The sequence below is a fragment of the Chiloscyllium plagiosum genome, chromosome 33 (genome assembly GCF_004010195.1).
Source record: "Chiloscyllium plagiosum isolate BGI_BamShark_2017 chromosome 33, ASM401019v2, whole genome shotgun sequence".
Classification (NCBI taxonomy): Eukaryota; Metazoa; Chordata; class Chondrichthyes; order Orectolobiformes; family Hemiscylliidae; genus Chiloscyllium; species Chiloscyllium plagiosum.
The window spans coordinates 12,650,104-12,670,330 of record NC_057742.1 but is presented as its reverse complement, the minus strand read 5'-3'; the positions used below and the strand labels follow the sequence as shown (position 1 = coordinate 12,670,330).

The 20,227-nt window shown below is 40.4% G+C and overlaps 1 protein-coding gene across 4 annotated transcripts in view; it reads left to right on the top strand.

Annotated features, from left to right (window-relative positions):
* znf385c (zinc finger protein 385C) overlaps nucleotides 1–20,227 on the top strand; it is a 414,328-nt gene that overhangs the window by 68,614 nt on the left and 325,487 nt on the right. The window contains exon 1 of one of the 4 annotated variants that reach the window (XM_043674953.1): nucleotides 3,524–3,723. The exons of the other annotated variants lie outside the window; for them this stretch is intronic. Coding sequence (XP_043530888.1) covers nucleotides 3,714–3,723 — 10 coding nt within the window. The 5' untranslated portion in view covers nucleotides 3,524–3,713. Of the gene's footprint in view, nucleotides 1–3,523; nucleotides 3,724–20,227 lie in introns of those variants that run through there. 4 annotated transcript variants of the gene reach the window in all.

Sequence of the window (20,227 nt, the reverse complement as noted above, 5' to 3'; positions counted from 1 at the left end):
CTTGAATTGGAGTAGTATGTGATTCAAACCAAGCTTATCGAGTTAGAGTTGGGGTTCAATGTAAATTAAGTTAAAGTAAGCTAAAGTGAAGTTAAACAAAGTGATTTGAAGTTGAGCTGAAAATGTGTTGCTGGAAAAGTGCAGCAGGTCAGGCAGCATCCAGGGAACAGGAGAATCGACGTTTCGGGCATAAGCCCTTCTTCAGGAATGAGGAAAGTTTGTCCAGCAGGCTAAGATAAAAGGTAGGGAGGAGGGACTTGGGGGAGGGGCGTCGGAAATGTGATAGGTGGAAAGAGGTCAAGGTGAGGGTGATAGGTCAGACTGGGGTGGGGGCGGAGAGGTCGGGAAGAAGATTGCAGGTTAGGAAGGCGGTGCTGAATTCGATGGATTTGACTGAGACAGGGTGGGGGGAGGGGAAATGAGGAAACTGGTGAAATCCGAGTTCATCCCTTGTGGTTGGAGGGTTCCTAGGCGGAAGATGAGGCGTTCTTCCTCCAACCGTCGTTTTGTTGTGGTTTGACGATGGAGGAGTCCAAAGACCTGCATATCCTTGGTGGAGTGGGAGGGGGAATTGAAATGTTGAACCACAGGGTGGTTGGGTTGGTTGGTCCGGATTTGAAGTTGAGTTAATTCTACATTCTAGATGAAGCGAGAAGTAAATGTTGCAATGAATGAATGTTTTATATTAAGTATTGGTACTTAAAGAGTTAAAATAGAGAAAGGTTTGTTTAAGTTCTGCGTCAGTTCCCTGCCTTTTGCCTGTCACACAAGGGAAGAATATCTGGGTGTGGTGATCGGAACCAGGTGGACCTCGTCGATGCTGAGGTCCTTGTTTGGGATTGTTAACCTGAGTCAGGCAGGAGAACCTTGACTGACCAATGTAACCAAGGGAAGCATTACTGCTGGATGGCAGTAACGGAGGAGGGAAATGAGGAGATTAGGAAGAAAGGACAAAAATATAATAACAGAGGATTTAGAATCTCCTCAGTTCAGAGAAAAAAAACAGGTATAACCAGGAGATTGGAGTCTCCTCTGTTGAAGAATGATCCCGAGCTGGCTGGTCACAGCCAGTGTACTGTGCATAAGTAAACAAAGGATGTCCCACTGTGGTGTAAAATTATGTCCCAATACATGTGTGAATCAAACCGGAATGGAGGTGTTGCTTAGTCCCGTGTGAATCTTATTGCTGGCTGGTCACAGCCAGTGTACTGTGCATAAGTAAACAAAGGGTGTCCCACTGACAGGAACAGGCCTCTGTGCAGTTATTTCACTGGGTAAAAGGTTTGAGTACTCTGCTTTTGGCAACAGTGTCCAAGCCTGTGTGCTGGTCGTGGGGGCTGCCCTTGACTTAGTGTGCCAAAATCCCCTGACTGAAGGCTTACACCCTTGACTTGACACAGGACTGATGACAGTGACAATACACTCCCTGGTTTAGGGGCTGTGCAGTACAGTAGTACTCTGAGCCTTGTACTTCTGGCTGAGGGGCGAGGTGCAAAAGAAGCCAGCCAAGGAGTGATAGGGGTGTTCGGAGCAGCTAGGTATGTTCAGAGTAAGTAGGCGCTAAGACAGTAGGCAAAACAGCCCCGAGATGCAGTTTAGTCCAGTCCAGAAGCTGAATCTGTGTCCCCAAGGCATTGTGTCCTGGCTGCAGCATTACAGTGGGAGTTATCCCAAGGTGTAGCATTGAAGTGCAGAAACAGTCTGTAAGTGGATCAGGGATATGCCATAAGTAGACTTAGAGGCTGCCACATGTTGGTTGCATGCAGCTGATGCCCATGGACCAAGTCCTGAGACGTCGGTGCCTGATATCCAACATGGAGGTCCTCTGGAGCAAGTCTTCAGAAATCACGGGAAACTACAAAAATCTTCAAGCACCCACTCTGCAAGAACTGCAAATAAACTCCATCAGAATCATTTGGTTAGTAATTCAATGTAGCCACCTCATACTTAAGTCTTCCCCATCACCCACTGTATCCTACCAAAACTGTTGGATTTGGTTGGAAGACGGCCCCCCTACAAAGGGAGTTGAGGTAAGGAAAAATAATCCACTTATGGCAATCATCAAACTCCAATCCATCCACCTCACAGCTGTGTCAAGGAAGCCTTGTTTGAAATATAGTCTCCTTCTGCCTCTGGTTGTATAAGGAATGGTTAGAAACACGAAGCTGTAAGGCCGACTAATGATTCCCAATACAGATAGGGTCTTGGCTTTGCTAGGTTAGAACTATGGTGACTGTGAGAGAACGGCAAGTAGTACCTGTCCACTTCTTTTAAACGCAATAATTAATCTGTTGCTATGTTGCACGTTACATCCCATAAACCTCGGATTCTGTGAGTTCCTAATTTATGATGGTGCCAGCAGCAACTCAGATTCCTTGACATGTTGACGGTGTGGTAGGTATGTTGAATTACACGGACAGAGGGTGCATTGCATGGAAAGGATTCCCACTAGTCTCTCTTCATTCTTTAATTGTTACATTCCTCGCACTCTCACGACAAAAATCTGGCTTCAACAGTAAGTCATTGAGTTGCTCTTTTATTGGGAAGATCTGTCATGGGTACACTGTGCCAGCATGCTGCCTGATGATGTGGCAACCGTGGAAAGATTATTTTTTTCTTTCTCTCAGTGCCAAACCACACATGTATGAGAAAGATACACAAATGTCCATTCTCAATAGAACCACTGTACAGTTGGCCAGCTACAGGAGAGATGCACACCCTCTTTTTCCACTAAATGGAATCATTATTTCTTCCCCACCTGATCCAGCATTGGTGGGGTTACTTCAGGGCAACTGTACTGTAACTTATTGTACAAAATCAGCTTAAACAGAGAGCATAAAATACCAAAGTAGATGTCCATGAAAGTCAGGCAGCAGGAAATGGAAAGAATTGCATGACCTTAGTTTGCTTGCTTATGGCAGATAAAAGCTTAGTTTAGAAAAGTATTGAAATATTTACTATTGTAGCTGGTTTTTTCATTTTATTCTCAAATGTGAATTAAAATTGTATGCTTCTTGAATTTTTTATCGGCTCCGATAAAAGAGTAGAGTCTGATTTTAGCTAAATTGGGGAAGTCTCTAGAAATCTAATGGTTTTCAAGAAGGGTCAGTCACATTTTGAAGCTTTCAAAGCATTGACTCCTAAAGCATTACTCGCAAACCTCTTTGTGAAACTTGCAGCATGCTCCAACATGCTGGGATGAGATAGCAATCTGTAACCTGTGTTACCCCACAACGTCAGCTACTGAACTGAACAATTGTGATGAGAGTTACCAAATGGAAGTTGTTGCTCGAAGAGGCAACATTGTTGGCCAGTGACCGAATCATTCCTTGTGATTGACCATCAAGTGTCACTCTGCTGTGTTTGTCAAGTAGAACTTCGGGGAGGAAAGAAAAGTGATAAAGTGAACATGAAGAAAGGCTAACTTTGTTGTTTTAGACAGTTCTATCTCTTATTTTTAACATGTGACTTCATTTTCTTTTTTTTGTTAGTTTGTTTCTCCTTATTTTTGTTCTTTCTTTAGGGTCCAAGCCAACAATATATTCTTTTATAATATTGTGGATCTTGGAATAGCTACACATCTTAAGAGTTCCTTTCCTTGCATTTACTGGGTGAAGATAGGAAGGAGAATTCAAGGAATGTTGGCTGAATTCCTCCATTGGTAATAGGATGGAACTGAGGATTGAAAGACACATGAATCAACACATCCAGTGATGTTTGCAGGTGAGGGAGATATGAGCTGCGACTATGTGAGGATTCTAAACACAGATAAACTAGCCATTGTGCGGCCTGGCTTTGGTTAGCTCAAATTGATGTGTTTGAATCATAGCCATGAACCAAGTCTGTTTTTGATAGCATTTCATGTCTCAAACCAGAGAGAGCTGGAGTATCCATCCCCTGCACACAGTAGCTAGATTACCCACAGGCAAGACAACTTGTCTGTGGTGTTGGATGAGTTAAAATATATTCTGCTTCAAACTGTGCAGGATCTTCAATTCCATGTTATGATTTTTCCCTAAAGAACTTTGCTTTTTTGTGTTCTAGCCACAACCAGAAGCACATATTATACTTCAATTTCTCTTTTATCTGTGACTTGATTGTAATTGAATGCACGTTTACTTTCTGCAGTGAAGCCCTTTTACTGTTGCAATCAATTTGGCAATCAAAAAACCTGACAATCAGCAGGAGGTGAAAATAACAGGATTTGACTCCAATGAGATGCAGTTTTTCTCAAACATTCAGGAAGATGAGCTGCAATTGCACTCAGTGCTGCTATAATTCTGGAAAGGTTTCGTTTTTCAATTTATGCGAAGCTATCAATCCCTCTTTTATATCACACATGATTTCATTTGTTACATATTTTTCAAACCTTGTCACGTCACATTCTAATTATTGAAACTGTTTCTCTTCGAAGTGTGCATTTAAAAGTGTAAGCGTTCCACTTACATCTCAGAACAGCCAATGAATTAGCAAAGTCTTCAGCTGTACTGCAATCAAAACACCAAAAAAGCATAATGTATCATTAAGTCCATCATTTTTTTTCACTGATAGCTTTGAATTTCTTCTCTCCAAGGGGAAGAACCATGCTGAGCGTTTTTAAGGAAATAATAACAAATGTCAAGGATGAGAAGAGACCATTTCTCACTGACTTTGACTTTGCAAAGCTTATCTCTTAGCCATCTGAATCTGTGTTGCTGGAACAGCACAGCAGGTCAGGCAGCATCCAGGGAACAGGAGGAAGGTCTTATGCCCGAAACGTCGATTCTCCTGTTCCCTGGATGCTGCCTGACCTGCTGCGCTTTTCCAGCAACACATTTTCAGCTTTGATCTCCAGCATCTGCAGACCTCACTTTCTCCTCCATCTGAATCTGGCCAAGATACCTTAGGTGACACTTTCTGTGCATAATCCTATTGAAGAAATATCTATAGCCCATTCAAGCATCAGCAGAAGTAGCATTGGCTTTAATTCTGTGTCTCTAACTCCTGATTCCTCATTCCATGCAAAATATTGTTTACTTCCTTTTCTGATTTGGACAAATAATACATTTAATTAAATTACATTTTCTATCTATTTTCCAACAGACACAGAGTTGCTTTCTGAAACCTTTCTGGCTTCCTTTGTTGTGATATTGTTTCTGGTCAGGATACAGATTCATAGGTACCAGTGCACTTCAAAGTTGTGTGTATTCTTCAATCCTGGCGTGTAATACCAATGGAGATGTGATATTAACTGACCTCTGAAGAGCACCAAATTGGTCTCATGGTCTCACGATACAATGATGAAGAGCAGGGATGCCTGGTTATAACTGGCACCATAGCCCACGAAAAGGAGTCAATTATATCTTCCCAAACTTGTGTTTATTTTTACTTTTTCATGGGGTGAGGTCATCTCAGGCTGGACTGGCATTTGTTGCAGCTAATAGCCAACCATCTTACTGTGGTTCTGGAGTCACTTGTAGACTAGAATAGAGTAGAATCCCTTCAGTGTGGAAACAGGCAATTTGGCCCAACAGGTCCACACTGACCCTCCAAAGAGTAACCCACCCAAACCTAATCCCCTCTCCTATTATTCTACATTTACCCTGACTAATGCACCTAACCTACAATTCCCTGGACACTATGGGCAATTTAGCACGGTCAATTCACCTAACCTGCACACCTTTGGATTGTGGGAGGAAACTGGAGCACCCAGAGGAAACCCACACAGACACGTGGAGAACGTACTAACCCCACACACAGAGAGTCGCCCAAGGTTGGAATCAACCCCAGGTCCCTGATGCTGTGAGGCAGCAGTGCTAACCACTGAGCCATGATGCTACCCTTAAATGTAAAGGTGGCAGATTTCCTTCCCTTAAGAGCACTTTTGAACCAGATGAGTTTTTTCAATACATTTGATAGGTACTACATGTTTACCATTAGACTAGCTTTTTTAAAAAATTAGCCTATTTTTCTTATCAACCTGTTCAGGGATGTTATTATACACTTGTGGAACAGGTGGGATTTGAACTCAGGCCTCTTGGTCTGGGGTAGAGACACTACCACTGCGCCACAAGAGGGTGTAGACTAGTTTTTTTTCATTCCAGCTTTTGATTGAGTTCAAATGTCACCACTTGCCATTTGAACCCATGTCCCCAGAACATTTAAGTAAAACAAAGAACTATGAATGCTGAAGATCTGAACCAAAAACAGAAATTGCTGGAGAAATTCAGGAGGTCTGGCAATATCTGGAGGAAGAAAGCAGAGTTATGTTTCATGTCAGGGGACTCTTCATCAGAACACGTTGTGAAGAAGGATCATTGGACTTGAAGGGTGAGCACAATTTTTTGTCCCACAGTTGCTGCCTGACCTGCTGAGTTTCTCCAGCAAATCCTGTTCTTGGTTCCCCAGAACATTGCCCGAGATTTCTGGATTCCCGAATCCAGTGATGTTGCCAGGACACCACTGTGTCCCCCTCTCTCGCAAGCAGCTGCAATCACCAACCCAGTGCAGGTGATGATGAAAAGTGGGGATTTCTTGTTGAGGTGGTGGGCTTACTAAACAGAGGCATCGTTGATTTAGAACCTGTAGCTGCTCGGCCCCATAACTTTCTGGAATTATGATGGCCAAATGTGATAATGGAGATAATTAACAAAAGATCACTGTAATTTCTCTAATTGTACACTAAAGGTCTGATCTTATAACACCTTCTGTCATTGCAATCACTGAGGTGCAATTGACATTAAATTGGCTAACTCCCAACAATGGTTAAATTTTGTCATTCAGATGATAAAAGCAAATTCTAGGCTCGACACCTCAATTACAGCTGATTTCCAGCTCAGAGCAGGTTATGCAGACTGGTTTAGCAGAGATCCAGTTAAGTTAAGCTACACATTATTATAAATGAACTCTTTATGTTCAAGGATGGACAAGGATGATCATTGGAGGGAGAGGGGAGGTGTCTGCAAGGAACCTTCCTGACTTTGTTGCCCTCAACTTCCTCTGTAACTCGTCTGATAATCCCACTCAGCTGACTAAATTCACTTCTCTTGTACAATGGCCTCATGTTGTTTAAGCCTGGTTTGAGTAGGAATCAGGTCTGCATGACATTGATTGGGCCCAGGGGTTAAAATAACCCATAGCCTCTCATTTCTTTCATGCAAGTAGGCATTGCTGGCTGGCCAAATATTTATTGCCCCATTCCTAACTGCCATTGTGAGGTGCTTTCTTGAATTACTGCTATCTATGTCATATAGTGATGTTCCAGGATTTTGATCCAACGATAGTGAAGGGACCGTGAAACATTTCTAAGAGAGCTTGGGGTGTGTCTTGGTGGGGAACTTGAAAGTAATGATGGTCCCATGGATCTGCTGACAATGGTCTCTCTAGAAATCACTGAATCCCTACAGTGTGGAAGCAGGCCATTCAGCCCATCAAGTACACACCGACTCAGACCTGCACCATCCCTGTAACCCCATAATTCCCAAGGCTAATCGCCAAGCCTGCACACTATAGGCAATCCACCTAACCTAAACATCTTTGGACTAGGGGAGGAAACTGGAGCACATGAAGGAAACCCTCACAGACACAGGGAAAATGTGCAAACTCCACACAGTCGCCTGAGGCTAGAATCAAACTCAGCTCCCTGGCACTATGAGGCGGCAGTGCTAACCATTGAGCCACTGTGCTGCCCCAAAGATGGCAGAGATGGTGGAACTCACAGGTTTGGAAGGTGCTGTTCTGCAACTTGTTGATACTACATCAGTGATGGAGTGAGTTAATGATCAGCAAATAAGAATGAGTCTGCAGTTCTCATACCCTCTTCAAAGTCCCAGATTAAAATTCGTGCATTCATCTTCCATCTTAAACATCGGCATGTATTAGTGTAGATTTCTGTTCAATTTATCATTTTCTACATATCCATCAGACCAGTTAGTGCCATGAAGAACACATTTAACAATAATTCAACACAAAAGATTATCCTGCTTTTTTGCACTTTTTGGTGTGATCCTCAATCATAGACGTTTTATTTACAATATCTTTCTCAAGGTTATGAAGCCTTGCGGGACTAATCCTACTTGCAGCTGCCCAATTGGAATGATTATCATTGGTGACTATCCTCTTTTCTATTATCTATCTAATTAATAATCCAATTTAGATCTTTATTTTAGATCCATTAAGTTTTCTTTTATTTTAGCTTTCAGTCTCTTGTGTTTTGCCTTATCAAGTGCACTTTGAAAGTCAAAGTACAGAAGAGTATATGAACAAGAATAGGTTGTTAGACTACTAAACTTATCCTAGAATTCAAGGTTTGATCTGTCTGGGTCTTTCATGGACAGAATCCCTGATGAGATGGATTGTACATGGTTAATGGAAAAAGTGGGGTTGATTATTACAGTTTATTTTTCTTGTTTTGTTGTTTAAGTTTCCTTCTTAGATCAATGGGTCTCCTTTCCTGGCTTATTTTTGTTTTAATTCATCCTTGGGATATGAGTGTCTCTGGATAGGCCAGCAGCTAAAGTCTATGCTCAATTGTCCAAGCGAAGGTGGTAATAATTGTCTTCTTGAAACATCGACCTTCGCGTAGTGTAGTTTCTTTCATTGTTCTGCTAAAAAGGGAGTTCAAGGTTTTGTCCTAGTGACAGTGAAGTATTTCCAGGATAAGCTAGTATGTAGCTGAGAGCTAACTTGTAGGTGCTGGAGTTCCCATGTTTTTGATGCCCTTACCCATATATATGGTACAGGAGGGTTTCCCAAAGTGGGCGATAGGTCTCAACAGTTGAGCTGAAATGTGGGGGTCACCAGGGGGCTGTACCAGTGTTATAATACCTGTGTTCCCACTCTAACAGGCCCCTATTTAGCCTCACGTTTCTTGCAGAGATGTCATGAGAATTTTCAGGTCTTGAAATGGGGTCAGAGTAGGAAAACTTTTGGTAAGTATTGTGGAAGAGATTGTGAGTTTGGAAGGTGTTTTGGAGGGAGCCGTGATGACTTCACAAATGATACGTACTGCTACAACTGTGTATGTAGGTGGTGAAGAGAATGAAAGGAGAGTCTATCAAACAGGCAAGATGGTCAAGCTTCTTGATGTTGAAAATACATTCATACGGCAAGTAGGGAGTTTTCTATCACACTCCTGAGCTGTGCCTTGTGGATGGTCAACAGGATTTGGAGAGTCTGGAGATGAACTCCCAGTCTCTGACCTACTCTTGCAGCCACAGTATTTATATGGCTAAGCCAATTAAGTTTCTGGTCAATGATAACCCTCAGGAAGTTGAAGACAGTTGAGTCAAAAATGAGAATGCTGTTGAAAGGGAAAATTGTTAAATCCTATCTCTTTGGAGATAGTTATTGCCTCCACTTCTATACACAATGGTTGTGTTTGTCTAATTTCCTTTGACTATTTCAACTAACTCAAGATTTATTGTATTTTCTTGCAGGTTGTTACCTAAACCTTGTTCCCTCCCTCAATCACAACAATATTTTTTTCCACTCTCATATTCCTGAAAGCAGTGAATCCTACTGGGGTACAATAATATCAGTGCAAACTGTTCTCTTGTATTTTGCCCAAATGACAAACAAGAATTGTCAACATCAGCAGACTTGTCTAGGAGATTTTTAACTCGGATATCATTGGAACAAGATACATAAAGTGGAGAAGGAAGCCATTCAACCAATGATGCCAGTGTTGATTCTTCAAAAGGGCAGCACAATTAATTTAACATCTTTCCTCTTGCCTCGCAGCAAGGCAAATTTTGTAAAGGCTGGCACTTTGTCAGTCAATAGCACGAGTAAAGTAAGCTGACCTTACTCAATTATAACCCTACTTCTCCATCGTAAGACAGAACATATCAATTTAATAAGCTGTTCCATCAGGTATCCAGCTGAGAACTGACAAAACCTACTGCTAAAAAACCCAAGTTTGAACTTGGATTCAACTTCAGCAGGATCACTTTCTGCATATTTATTAGTGATGGGGAGTTTTACTATAAGTTTATAAGATATAGGAGTAGAATTAGGCCATTTGGCCCATTGAGTCTGTTCCGCCATTCAGTCAAGGCTGATATCTCCTCATCCGCATATCTCTTCAGCCCATTACCATTTAAAAATCTGTCTAACTCCTCCTTAAATTTACTCAATGTCTTAGCTTCCACCACACTTCCACAGATTCACAATTCTTTGGGAGAAGTAGTTTCTCCTCAACCCTGTTTTACATTTGCTATCCTTTTTCCTAAGACTATGGCCTGTCATCCTAGAATGCCCCATGAGAGGAAGCATCTGCTCCACGTCTATTTAATCCACACCTTTCATCATCTTGAATACCTCAATTTGATCTTCCTTCATTCTTCTAAAGTCCAGAGAGAATAAGCCTGAACTGTTCAATCTGTCTTCATGGCGGCACGGTGGCTCAGTGGTTAGCACTGCTGTTTCACAACGCCAGGGACCCAGGTTTGATTCCAGCCTCAGGCGACTGTCTGTGTGGAGTTTGCACATTCTCCCCGTGTCTGCATGGATTTCCTCCGGGTGCTCCGGTTTCCTCCCACAGTCCGAAGGTGTGCAGGTCAGGTGAATTGGCCATACTAAATTGCCCATAGTGTTAGGTGCATTAGTCAGAGGGAAATGGGTCTGGGTGGGTTACTCTTCGTAGGGTCGGTGTGGACTTGTTGGGCTGAAGGGCCCGTTTCCACACTGTAGGGGAATCTAATCTAATATGACAAGCTCCTCATCTCTGGAATCAATCTAGTTAGCTTCCTCTGAACTGCCTCCAATGGCACTACATCTTTCCTCAAGTAAGGGAACCAAAACTGTGCATAATACTCCAGGTGCAATCTCATCAATATCTTGTGTAGTTGCAACAATGCTTCCTTATCTTTATATTCTATTCCTTTAGCTATAAAAGCCAATATTCCATTCACTTTCTTTATTATCTGCTGTACCGGCATGCATACAATATTTTTGTTCATTCATAGGATGTGGGTGTCGTTGGCTGTACCAGAAATTATTGCCCATCTTTAGCTACCTTTGAAAAAATGGTGGTGAGCTGCTGTCTTGAACCACTGCAGTCCATCTGGTGGAGGTGGGCCCACAGTGTCTCTAGAGTAGGATTTCCAAGATTTTGATCTCGAGACACCGAAGGAATGATGACGTATTTCAAAGTCACAATGGTGAATGACCCTGAGAAAGACATGCAGAGGTATCCTGGAGGTGAGCTGACTGACCTTCGACAACCTCAACCATCTTCCTTTGTGGAAGTGAGGACTGCAGATGCTGGATAGGTCAGTGGTGAAAAGGGTGGCACTGGAAAAGCACAGCAGTTCAGGCAGCATCTGAGGAGCAGGAGAGTCAATGTTTCTGGCTATGACAGAAACTTCAACTCTTCTGCTCTTCAGATGCTGCCTGACCTGCTGTGCTTTTCCAGCATGACCCTTTTCGACTCATCTTCCTTTGTACCAATCAATGGTGAGCTTCCCTCCTGATTTCCATTGATTCCAGTTTTGTTCAGGCTCCTTGATGTCACACTTGATCAACTATGGCATTGATGTCAAGGGCAGTGTCAATTCATTTTCACATGTGTACATTAAAAAAACCCTGTCTTTTGGTGTTGTCAGTCTATTTTTCCAATGTTCAAATTCAGTCTGTTTGGATGTTGTCTTCAGTGGCTATTGAATCATCAGTTGTTTGAATAAGATCAGGTTCTGAGTGGAAAGCTGCCCTATGAAGCACAAATTGATCTAAACACCAAAGACTGTTGTGAAAAGCTGTCATTTTATAGTTTGTTTCCGGTCATGGGCTCTTCCTTTTAGAAGTGAGCCAGGCTGGTATATCTGATATTATTATAACAGCTGTTTACAACTATTAGCGATTCTGATGTCCTCATCTCTGTGTACAGTGATATCTAAATAAAAGCAAATTACTGCGGATGCTGGAATCTGAAACCAAAAGAGAAAATGCTGGAAAATTTCTGCAGATCTGGCAGCGTCTGTAAGGAGAGAAAAGAGCTGACGTTTCAAGTCTAACTGACCCTTTGTCACCTTGATATTTAGTTTATTTGATGAAATTAAATTGCTTTTAGAATAAAGTGATTGAAATGGACTCACTTGCAGTCTAAACCTGGGGCCAATGAGAAACATAGCAAAAAACAGCTAGATGTGTTTCTTTTTTAATCTAAACTGTCCATCGCTCCCTAAGATCATTTTTCCTATTAATGCAGAATGTTATTCCAGGAAATGTATTTTCCTGAGACTAGTCATGTTTCTTTCAACTTCTTCTCTCGTGTTTTATTTTTGATTATTCACTCACTCAAGAAATTTATATTTGTAAGTGTCCCTGACAATGCAAATTGTACATAATCAGTTAGTAGACCAATGAAATGTCCAGTTTTCAGCTAGTAGCTCATTATGTGAAGTAAGATTTCCTTCATTTCAGAAACATAGGTCTTAGGAGCCATAGGAGCCTTTTAATTGGCCCAGAAGGCCTATTCCACCATTTGGTGAGGTCATGGCTAATCGTATTGTGGTCTCAGCTCCAAATTCCTGTCCGCACCCCTGAACCCTTGACTCTCTCGACTAATAAAAATCCATTGAACTCAATTTGAATAAATTTAAAGATCCAGCCTCCATTACCTTCTGGCAAAGCAATTTCAACATTTTAATGAACCTCTGAGAGTACCAAAAATTTCCATTTCTCTTAAAGGGAGAATCTCTTAGTCTTAGATTATGTCCCCTAGTTTTTCACACAAAAGGAAAAACCTTTCTTGTACCCAGTGCTCTCATGATCTTATATGTCTCAATAAGATCACCTCTCTTTCTTATAAAATCTAATGGTATAGACTTAAACTGTTACACTTTTCTTCAGAAAATAAGCCCTTCTGAAGAAAGGATCAAACTCTAAGCAGTTTGCTGGTAAATCCATGTGTTTCTGATCCTTCGCTGATGTAAATTTCTCTGTCAAAACTATAAGTTCAGTCATGTTAGATGACTCATACTGTCACGGTGAATGATGGGATAATATCCATGATATCCTTCTTTTGATTTTTGAATAAAGGTGAAGAATATGGTCCCAAATAGCTATTTGAACTGTGTTGTAAGAAAGAAAAAGAAAATGAGAAGAACATCAGAATAAAGTGAAGGGAACTAACTTATTATTCAAAGACTTGAGCATAAAATTCAGGCTGAATACTGAGGGAATGCTGTATTGTCCGAGGTTCCACCTTTCAGATGAGATATTGATCTGAGACATGTGCACATAAAGATTCCATTGTTCTACTTTGAGGAAGAGCAGATGAGTTATTTCTGATTTCCAGGTCGACGTTAATCCCTCAACAAACATGACTAAAAACACAGATCTAAAAACACATTCACTCTCAGGTTATTATTTGATAGAATGACTGTCACATTTCCTCCACTACCACAGTGATTACATTTCACAAGTATTGAATGAGTTATAAGATGCTTTCAGACACCCTATGGTTGTGAACAGTGCTGTACAGATGGACTTCATCATCCCAGTCATCCTTAAATTGCCTTGGCTACATTTTACTGTGTTTGTTTTTCACAAGCTGACACTTTCAATAGATGCTCACAACTAAAAACGTACATTTGCTGAATCTGCATCATTGATAGAGCAGTCTGTTTGAAAAAGCAAATATGATAAATATAGAATGAACATGGACTTTGTAAGATATCATTTCTGAAGTGTCCAGTTGATTCAGCAACAATTTTAAACTGTGACAACCAATTTTCAATGGTCATCTAACAATCTGTCCTTCTTAAACAATAAATCAAATGCTCATGCAAATTAAATCACCACAACAGTGTATAATTCTCCAGTGGAAATTGGGTTCGGTGACACCCAAACAATCAGAGAATGAGCCTAAGTCAATACATACATTAATTTTTGCTGTTATCACTAAGGGTGATAGATATGCTCCAAACTTTGTTTCCTTACTGGAGCTGTCAGTATCTTTCTATTAAACAGTTGTGAATAACCATATCAAATATGTGCACAGCTCTGGTATCCATGTGCCAAGTGGCACAGCCTCAGGTCAGTTAATTAGTTTGTGAATTTTTTTGTTGATTTATTATGATCAATTATGTGGTGCAGTTTTTCTGTGGCAAAACTTGAGGACAATGCATGGACTGTCAGAAAAGGGCAGTTGTCCACATTGAGATAGAAAGAGAGCAACTGGCTGCTTTGCATCTGTAAAATTTGCAAATTTGAATTATTTCTTCTGGAGGATAAGCAAGTGATGCCACTACTGATGTGGTGGTGCTGCCTGAAGTAGAAAGCAGTGCACTGTTGAATCGTGTGGTGGAATGTAATGTCTAGCATATCCCACTGTCTTGCAACCCACCTAGAAATTAAATTTCAAAGTGCTCTCAATTGGTTGCACACAAATGCAAATTCCACGGTATGATAAGCCAGGTGCAATTAAACCAGCTCTACACTTGCTGTCTTATGAGTGACTGGCACTGTTTATTGATGTGAAATACTTGACAAGTAAACAACTGCATGACCATCATTGTTACAAGAATACTACATTCTTTATCCCACTTCAATACCCATCAAGAAATTTAGAATATTGCTATCATCTAGGTTATATGCAACACCACAGTCCACTGAACTAATACAATTTAGCAATCAGTGCAGTCAAATAAGACTTAGCTCATCATCTGGTTTTTGGAGAAAAATTGAAAGCAGAGATAGTATGAAGTTGGCTTTACCAGCAGTCAGTTTAATGATGCATCATAGACAACAGTTGCTGGAAAATATCAGTGTCCAGTACTAAAGGAGATGTAATTTAAAATGCAGCAGATAGGTATATGCATCTCATCGAATATTATGTTTAATCACTGCTACCATCCCGCTCTACCATTTTACTCTCAAAACCTGTTTTTGAGCAGGGCCTAGATCCAGTGACATATGTTTAAACTGAATTCATGTAGTTGGGAAATTGAAATTAATCTAATTAACTGAATCTTAAATTTATAAAATAGTAGCATCTGTAAAGGTAACTATACAAGAAGCCAGCATAGATCAATAACCCACCATATTGTTGTAAAAAAAAACCCATGGAGTTTTCTAACAACTTTGACAGAACGTTATCTGCTGTCTGGTCACAGTCTGGTACATATGTGCCTCCTGACCCATTGCACTCAGGTTGCTTCTTATTTGCCCCCTGAAATGCCTAGCAAGCCAGTTATGTGTTTTCATGAATGTGGTTCACTATCTCCTTCTTAAGGGCAGTGGGAATGGGCAACAAATGTTTGTAACACCAGTGAGGCCCACATCCTGTGAATGAATGAATCACCTGACTAATTTTAAGAAACCTAAGGATTGCCTGGTGTGTTCCCAGTTCCAGATGGTTCTTACTCTAAAAATCTTGCTAAAAATGAACGTTCCCAATGATCTGAAGAGGGTACGCTGGAGTTCTCATGAAGTTATCTTTCTTCTATTCCAATTTTTAAATCCGAATTTCAGAGACAGATTGCCAGAACTGTCATTTCATCACCTGTTGATACCCAGAATGGTTCAGGTGAACAGTTTATTCCATTTTTGTTTGTGTGTTCATGACTTCACATAATTCCAGCAGAAGCTTCAATGAATGATGAAACTTGACTGGTCTCAGTTATTCATGTACTCAAGTTCCAATTTGGAGACATTTGAGACTTTTGGTCATCTACAATTCTGAGTAAAATCCCCTCCATCCATACCAAATGTCAAGGCCAATTAAGACAATAAGCAACTGAGTGAAACAAATCAGTAAAGTTTTGATGTCAGCAGGATGGGGGATAGATACTCCTGCATGTGGAACCCACAATGTGGGAAGTCACCATTCACATTGCAGAATATTCTTTCAAAGTGTGTAGGTCCAAGTGAGGCATGATCAGGTCGGAACAGATTGGAGAGCAAAACTATTAGAAAGTAACTGTCTATTCACTTTGATTTAGCTTGAGCTCCAGGGTCTTTTATCTCGTTCAAAGTCTCTCCATCCTCATGTAAACTATTACTTCATCACTTATATAGATTTCCTATTTACATAATTATGTGGTGACATTTTCTGTGTATCTCCCTCCCCAAGTCATGGTAGTTTGCAACATATACATCCTCCCACACCTTGCTACTGTGAATTATTCGAAAAACACCTTGAAAGTCAATATGAGGACAGATAATTCTAAATTACAAATGCAGGTGCTTCTTGTTCAATACTTCTAAACTTTGCAATGTAAAGGGAATATGTTTGTGTGAGAAGATATGACTCAAAGTTCAACCGACAACTAAGGTTGAATGATTGTGCGAGAAAAGCTAAGATAATTATTCAGAAGTGGTTTAGGTCAAGCAAAAATTAGGTTGGTGAAGGCTGTCAACTATTGAAACAGGTGATGACTAATGAAAATATGAAGCTCTAGTTTTGAGGTAGAATGTAGGATTAAGGCTGCTACAGTGAATTTTAATTCTATCACAATGCAATTCAGAAAGGAGATGAATTAATAGGATGCCATATTGGAATTTTAACGGAATCAAAGAAAGTTCAAAGAATCACATGTTCATAATATGCAAAACCTACAAGTTACAATCAAAGGAGAGCGTGAGCAAATTTGTGGGATTTCTGTCAAAAGACATGAAAGAATGAGGTGTGGCCTTCAACCCAAAAACCTTTCAAGCTCATGTTTAGTGGAATTCTCCATCTTTATAAAGATGTTGAAGCTGGCATAAGGAATATAGTTAAGAGGCTGCATGCCAATTTGAAGGCTCAGCTGAAAGCAAATACTGTGGATGCCAGAAATCTGAAAGAAACGCAGAGGACACTGGAGAAACTCAGCAGGTCTGGCAGCATCTGTGGAGAGAGAAACAGAATGGAATGATTCAAATGATGTTCTCAAGAAGAATTACATCAGTTCTGTCGCATTAACTCTGAAGGCAAGGACTTTAACTAAATGGCCTGTCCTAACAGTGGGCAGCTGTTAGATGTAGATGTGACATTAAGAAGGAAGTGAATTTGCCATTAAAGGATACTCACCAATTCATAATACATGGTCCTAAAAGAGACCCTCTTTGACAGATTGGAAGAATATGAATGATGGTTTCTCAAGACTTCACTAACATTCAAGCAATATTATTTCTGGACATGTCTCTGGGGACTTCATCTATAAAGGGTAAATACCCTACGTTATAGGAGCCACCAGGAGAAAAAGCAGTAATCAGTTTGCCTTTGGTTTGAACAAGGAAGAGATATTGGAGCTGAAACCATGCAAAGCACCATTAACTGCTCTGGGAAGAGGCAGAGGGGAGGGCCGGGTGGCATTGTTCTACATTCAAGTATAGGCCGCAGCACTTAACTGGGCTTTGTCTACAAAGACCTCTTGTGCTGAATCTGAAAAGCTGAGCTTCCAATCCATCAGTCCCTGAACCATACTGTAATACACTGCAGGCTATACCATGAGTAGAAGTGAGTGTGAAACATATGCTCCATGAAAATTGCATCTAATCAACACTTCTGTGATAAACTTGCAAGTTTCTGGTCAGTGCCTGTAGGCAAGTTAAAATTATGATAATCCAAAATTAGTTCTGTGCTAAATGTAGACTTGCAAATAAATTATTCTTCCTCCCATCACACTCCGTCATCACCCTTTGGGAAAAACGACCCTCAGTGTGTTTGGAAAAGATTCCTGTATTCACTGACAGAGGCCCAACAGTCAAGAACCTCTTTAACTATCAGTAACAATGCTGTTCTTGGTTAAATACATACGGATATAATGAAAATGTAATAGCTATTAACAGGAAAGTTCAATGCCATTGAATAGCTTTTAAATGACTTTTAGTAGAATCTTAATGAGGAATAAAATTAGCTCCAAAAAGTACTTAAATTTTATATGTGAAAGCATAGTCTTAGTATAATGCTAAACAGCTGCTCATTGCCATTTTAAGCAGTTTCCTACAAGTAATAGTATTACCTTAGTGAAGAGCATGTTCTGAGCTATAATTCACAAGTCGTCATTGTCTAATTCTTGCAACAAAAAAGTGAGCCCTTTTCAAACTGACACAGCATTTCTGGTACCCTTGACCCATTATTCTCTATTCTTTTGTTCAAATCAAATTGCTTACAATTTAAAAACAGTTGCCAATTTATTTTAAAACGGTGAGATTTAGTTTTAAGTAAAACCAATGCAGGTTTTGTGGGATATATGTACAAGACAAGGCCATTCCTCCAGATGATTTTGAAACACACTGATATGTATAAATTCTGCACAGTGATGTTGGACTGATGAAAATCAGTTTATCATCACTGAAGGAGAAACCCATTTGAGTTTCGCTTTCCAGGTGACTAGTTGATTTCTGCCAATTGGAAGTGATTCAGAATGTGGCAATTTTATTTTTGCCACAAAGTGACGTACCTGAAGAATGGGCACAACCAAAAAGCCGATTGCTTTTTCATAAAAAGAGATGATGACGAGTGACGCATGAGAAGCAATATCCTTAAAACAGTGGTAGTTTCTAAACAATGATTTGTGCAGAAATACCTTTGTTTTAGTTCCGAAATCTAAAGTAGCGGGATATTAATTTAGGGTTACTACATTAATGGCCTTGTACACATTATGTTCACAACCATTTTTGATGCAACACATTTAAGCCAAATTTCAAGATTATGGCAGCTGTGGAATTTGTAACAAAACCTAAACAATGATTGCAGAACCCTCAGTTTATGTTGCCAGGTATTCCTGTTTTGATCTCAGATGCGGGGTAACAACAGCTTGTTATCACGGAAACTGTTACAGTTAATATACTTGTTACCTTTTACGTTTGAATCAACTTGTCATTTCCAGTTTACATTGAGGGCAAAACACAGAAAATGCAGCAACTAATGGATGGATGAATTATTCATAAAAGTGAGATGTTCCTTGTGAATCTTCATTCTGATTTATCTGGAAAGCCTGATAACTGGGAGATACAAAATCACAAATGACAGCTTCACATTGGCAGCACTCTTACAACCAACTCAGAAGATCATGCCCTCAAACTTCACTCAATGTTTATGTATGGGGCTTACATTCTGTGGAGTCAGGAAAAGAAAATGGTGGTGTGTGAACCACAGGAGAGAAGTCAGAGCTCATCAGGGCCATTTGAAATTAGTGCCCTGTGCTTGAAATTCGCTCAAACAGATTCAATTTTAGTTGGTGTATTGGCTTCCATAGATCATAAATCTATACAGTAGCCCAAAATACTCTTGCAAACACAGATAATATCTGTTTATCTGTCATGATCTGAGGGTTTTTAATTCCCTCAGCTAGTTATTTTTTTTAAAAAAAGGCCCCATCTTCAGTAATTGTTAGACTGCTTTGATTGTCAGGCCATTTGGTGTAGCATCTTTTGGGCAGTTTCAATTGTACTCTGTGTTGACATCTTGCTCAGGCTGGTCACTTTGAATGCTTTGCTGTGCTTCAAAAGCTTTAATGTCCTCAGTAGAGGATTATTCTGAGTTCACTGCTCGATGTACAGTGTAAAAAAACTATTAAATAATTACAGATGTAACGTAAGTTTCTTCTTAAAAAAGATAATGTGAGCTTTGAAATATCTGATGTTTTGATGTTTTTATGAGTTGGAGGTTTTCTTTTTCGCTGACAAGTCTAAATGGTGAGAGCAGTGCATTTTAGTTCATCTCCACATGATTTCTGAGTCTGCCCGTGTGGGTATTGGGTGAGTGCCTATGGGAGTTAACATGGAGGGTATCATGGAGGGTATCATGGAGGGTATCATGGAGGGTATCATGGTGGATACCAGTTGGGATTGAATAGGCATGGCTTTGCAAGCTGGTTCTCAAAAAAGACATAGTGCCTATGAAAGTTAACATGGAGCTTTTAATGGTGTATGATGGACATCAGTTGGCATGGCTCGGCACACTGACTCAGCTTTAAGATACAAAAGGCTGAAGGCATTGCAGCTAATGGTTCGATGCAGAACCCGATACAGCACACGGACTGTCTGAGAAATGTCAGCCTTTCAGTGTCACTGCAGGTGAAAGTGTTGAGGTGCCCTGATGGAGTGTTGAAGCAGAGTGGAGGGTCAAGGAACCCCCCCCACTACCTTCTGTAGCATAGATAGGGATGGGCAGTACATGCTAGTCTAGCCAGCAATTCCCAGCTCCTGTGAAATAATAAACAGAAAAGCTACAAATGGTTTTTCTCAGCATTAAAATAGGAGCAAAATTTCTTAATTGATGGCACTTAGTGATCCAGAAGGGTATGATTTTATT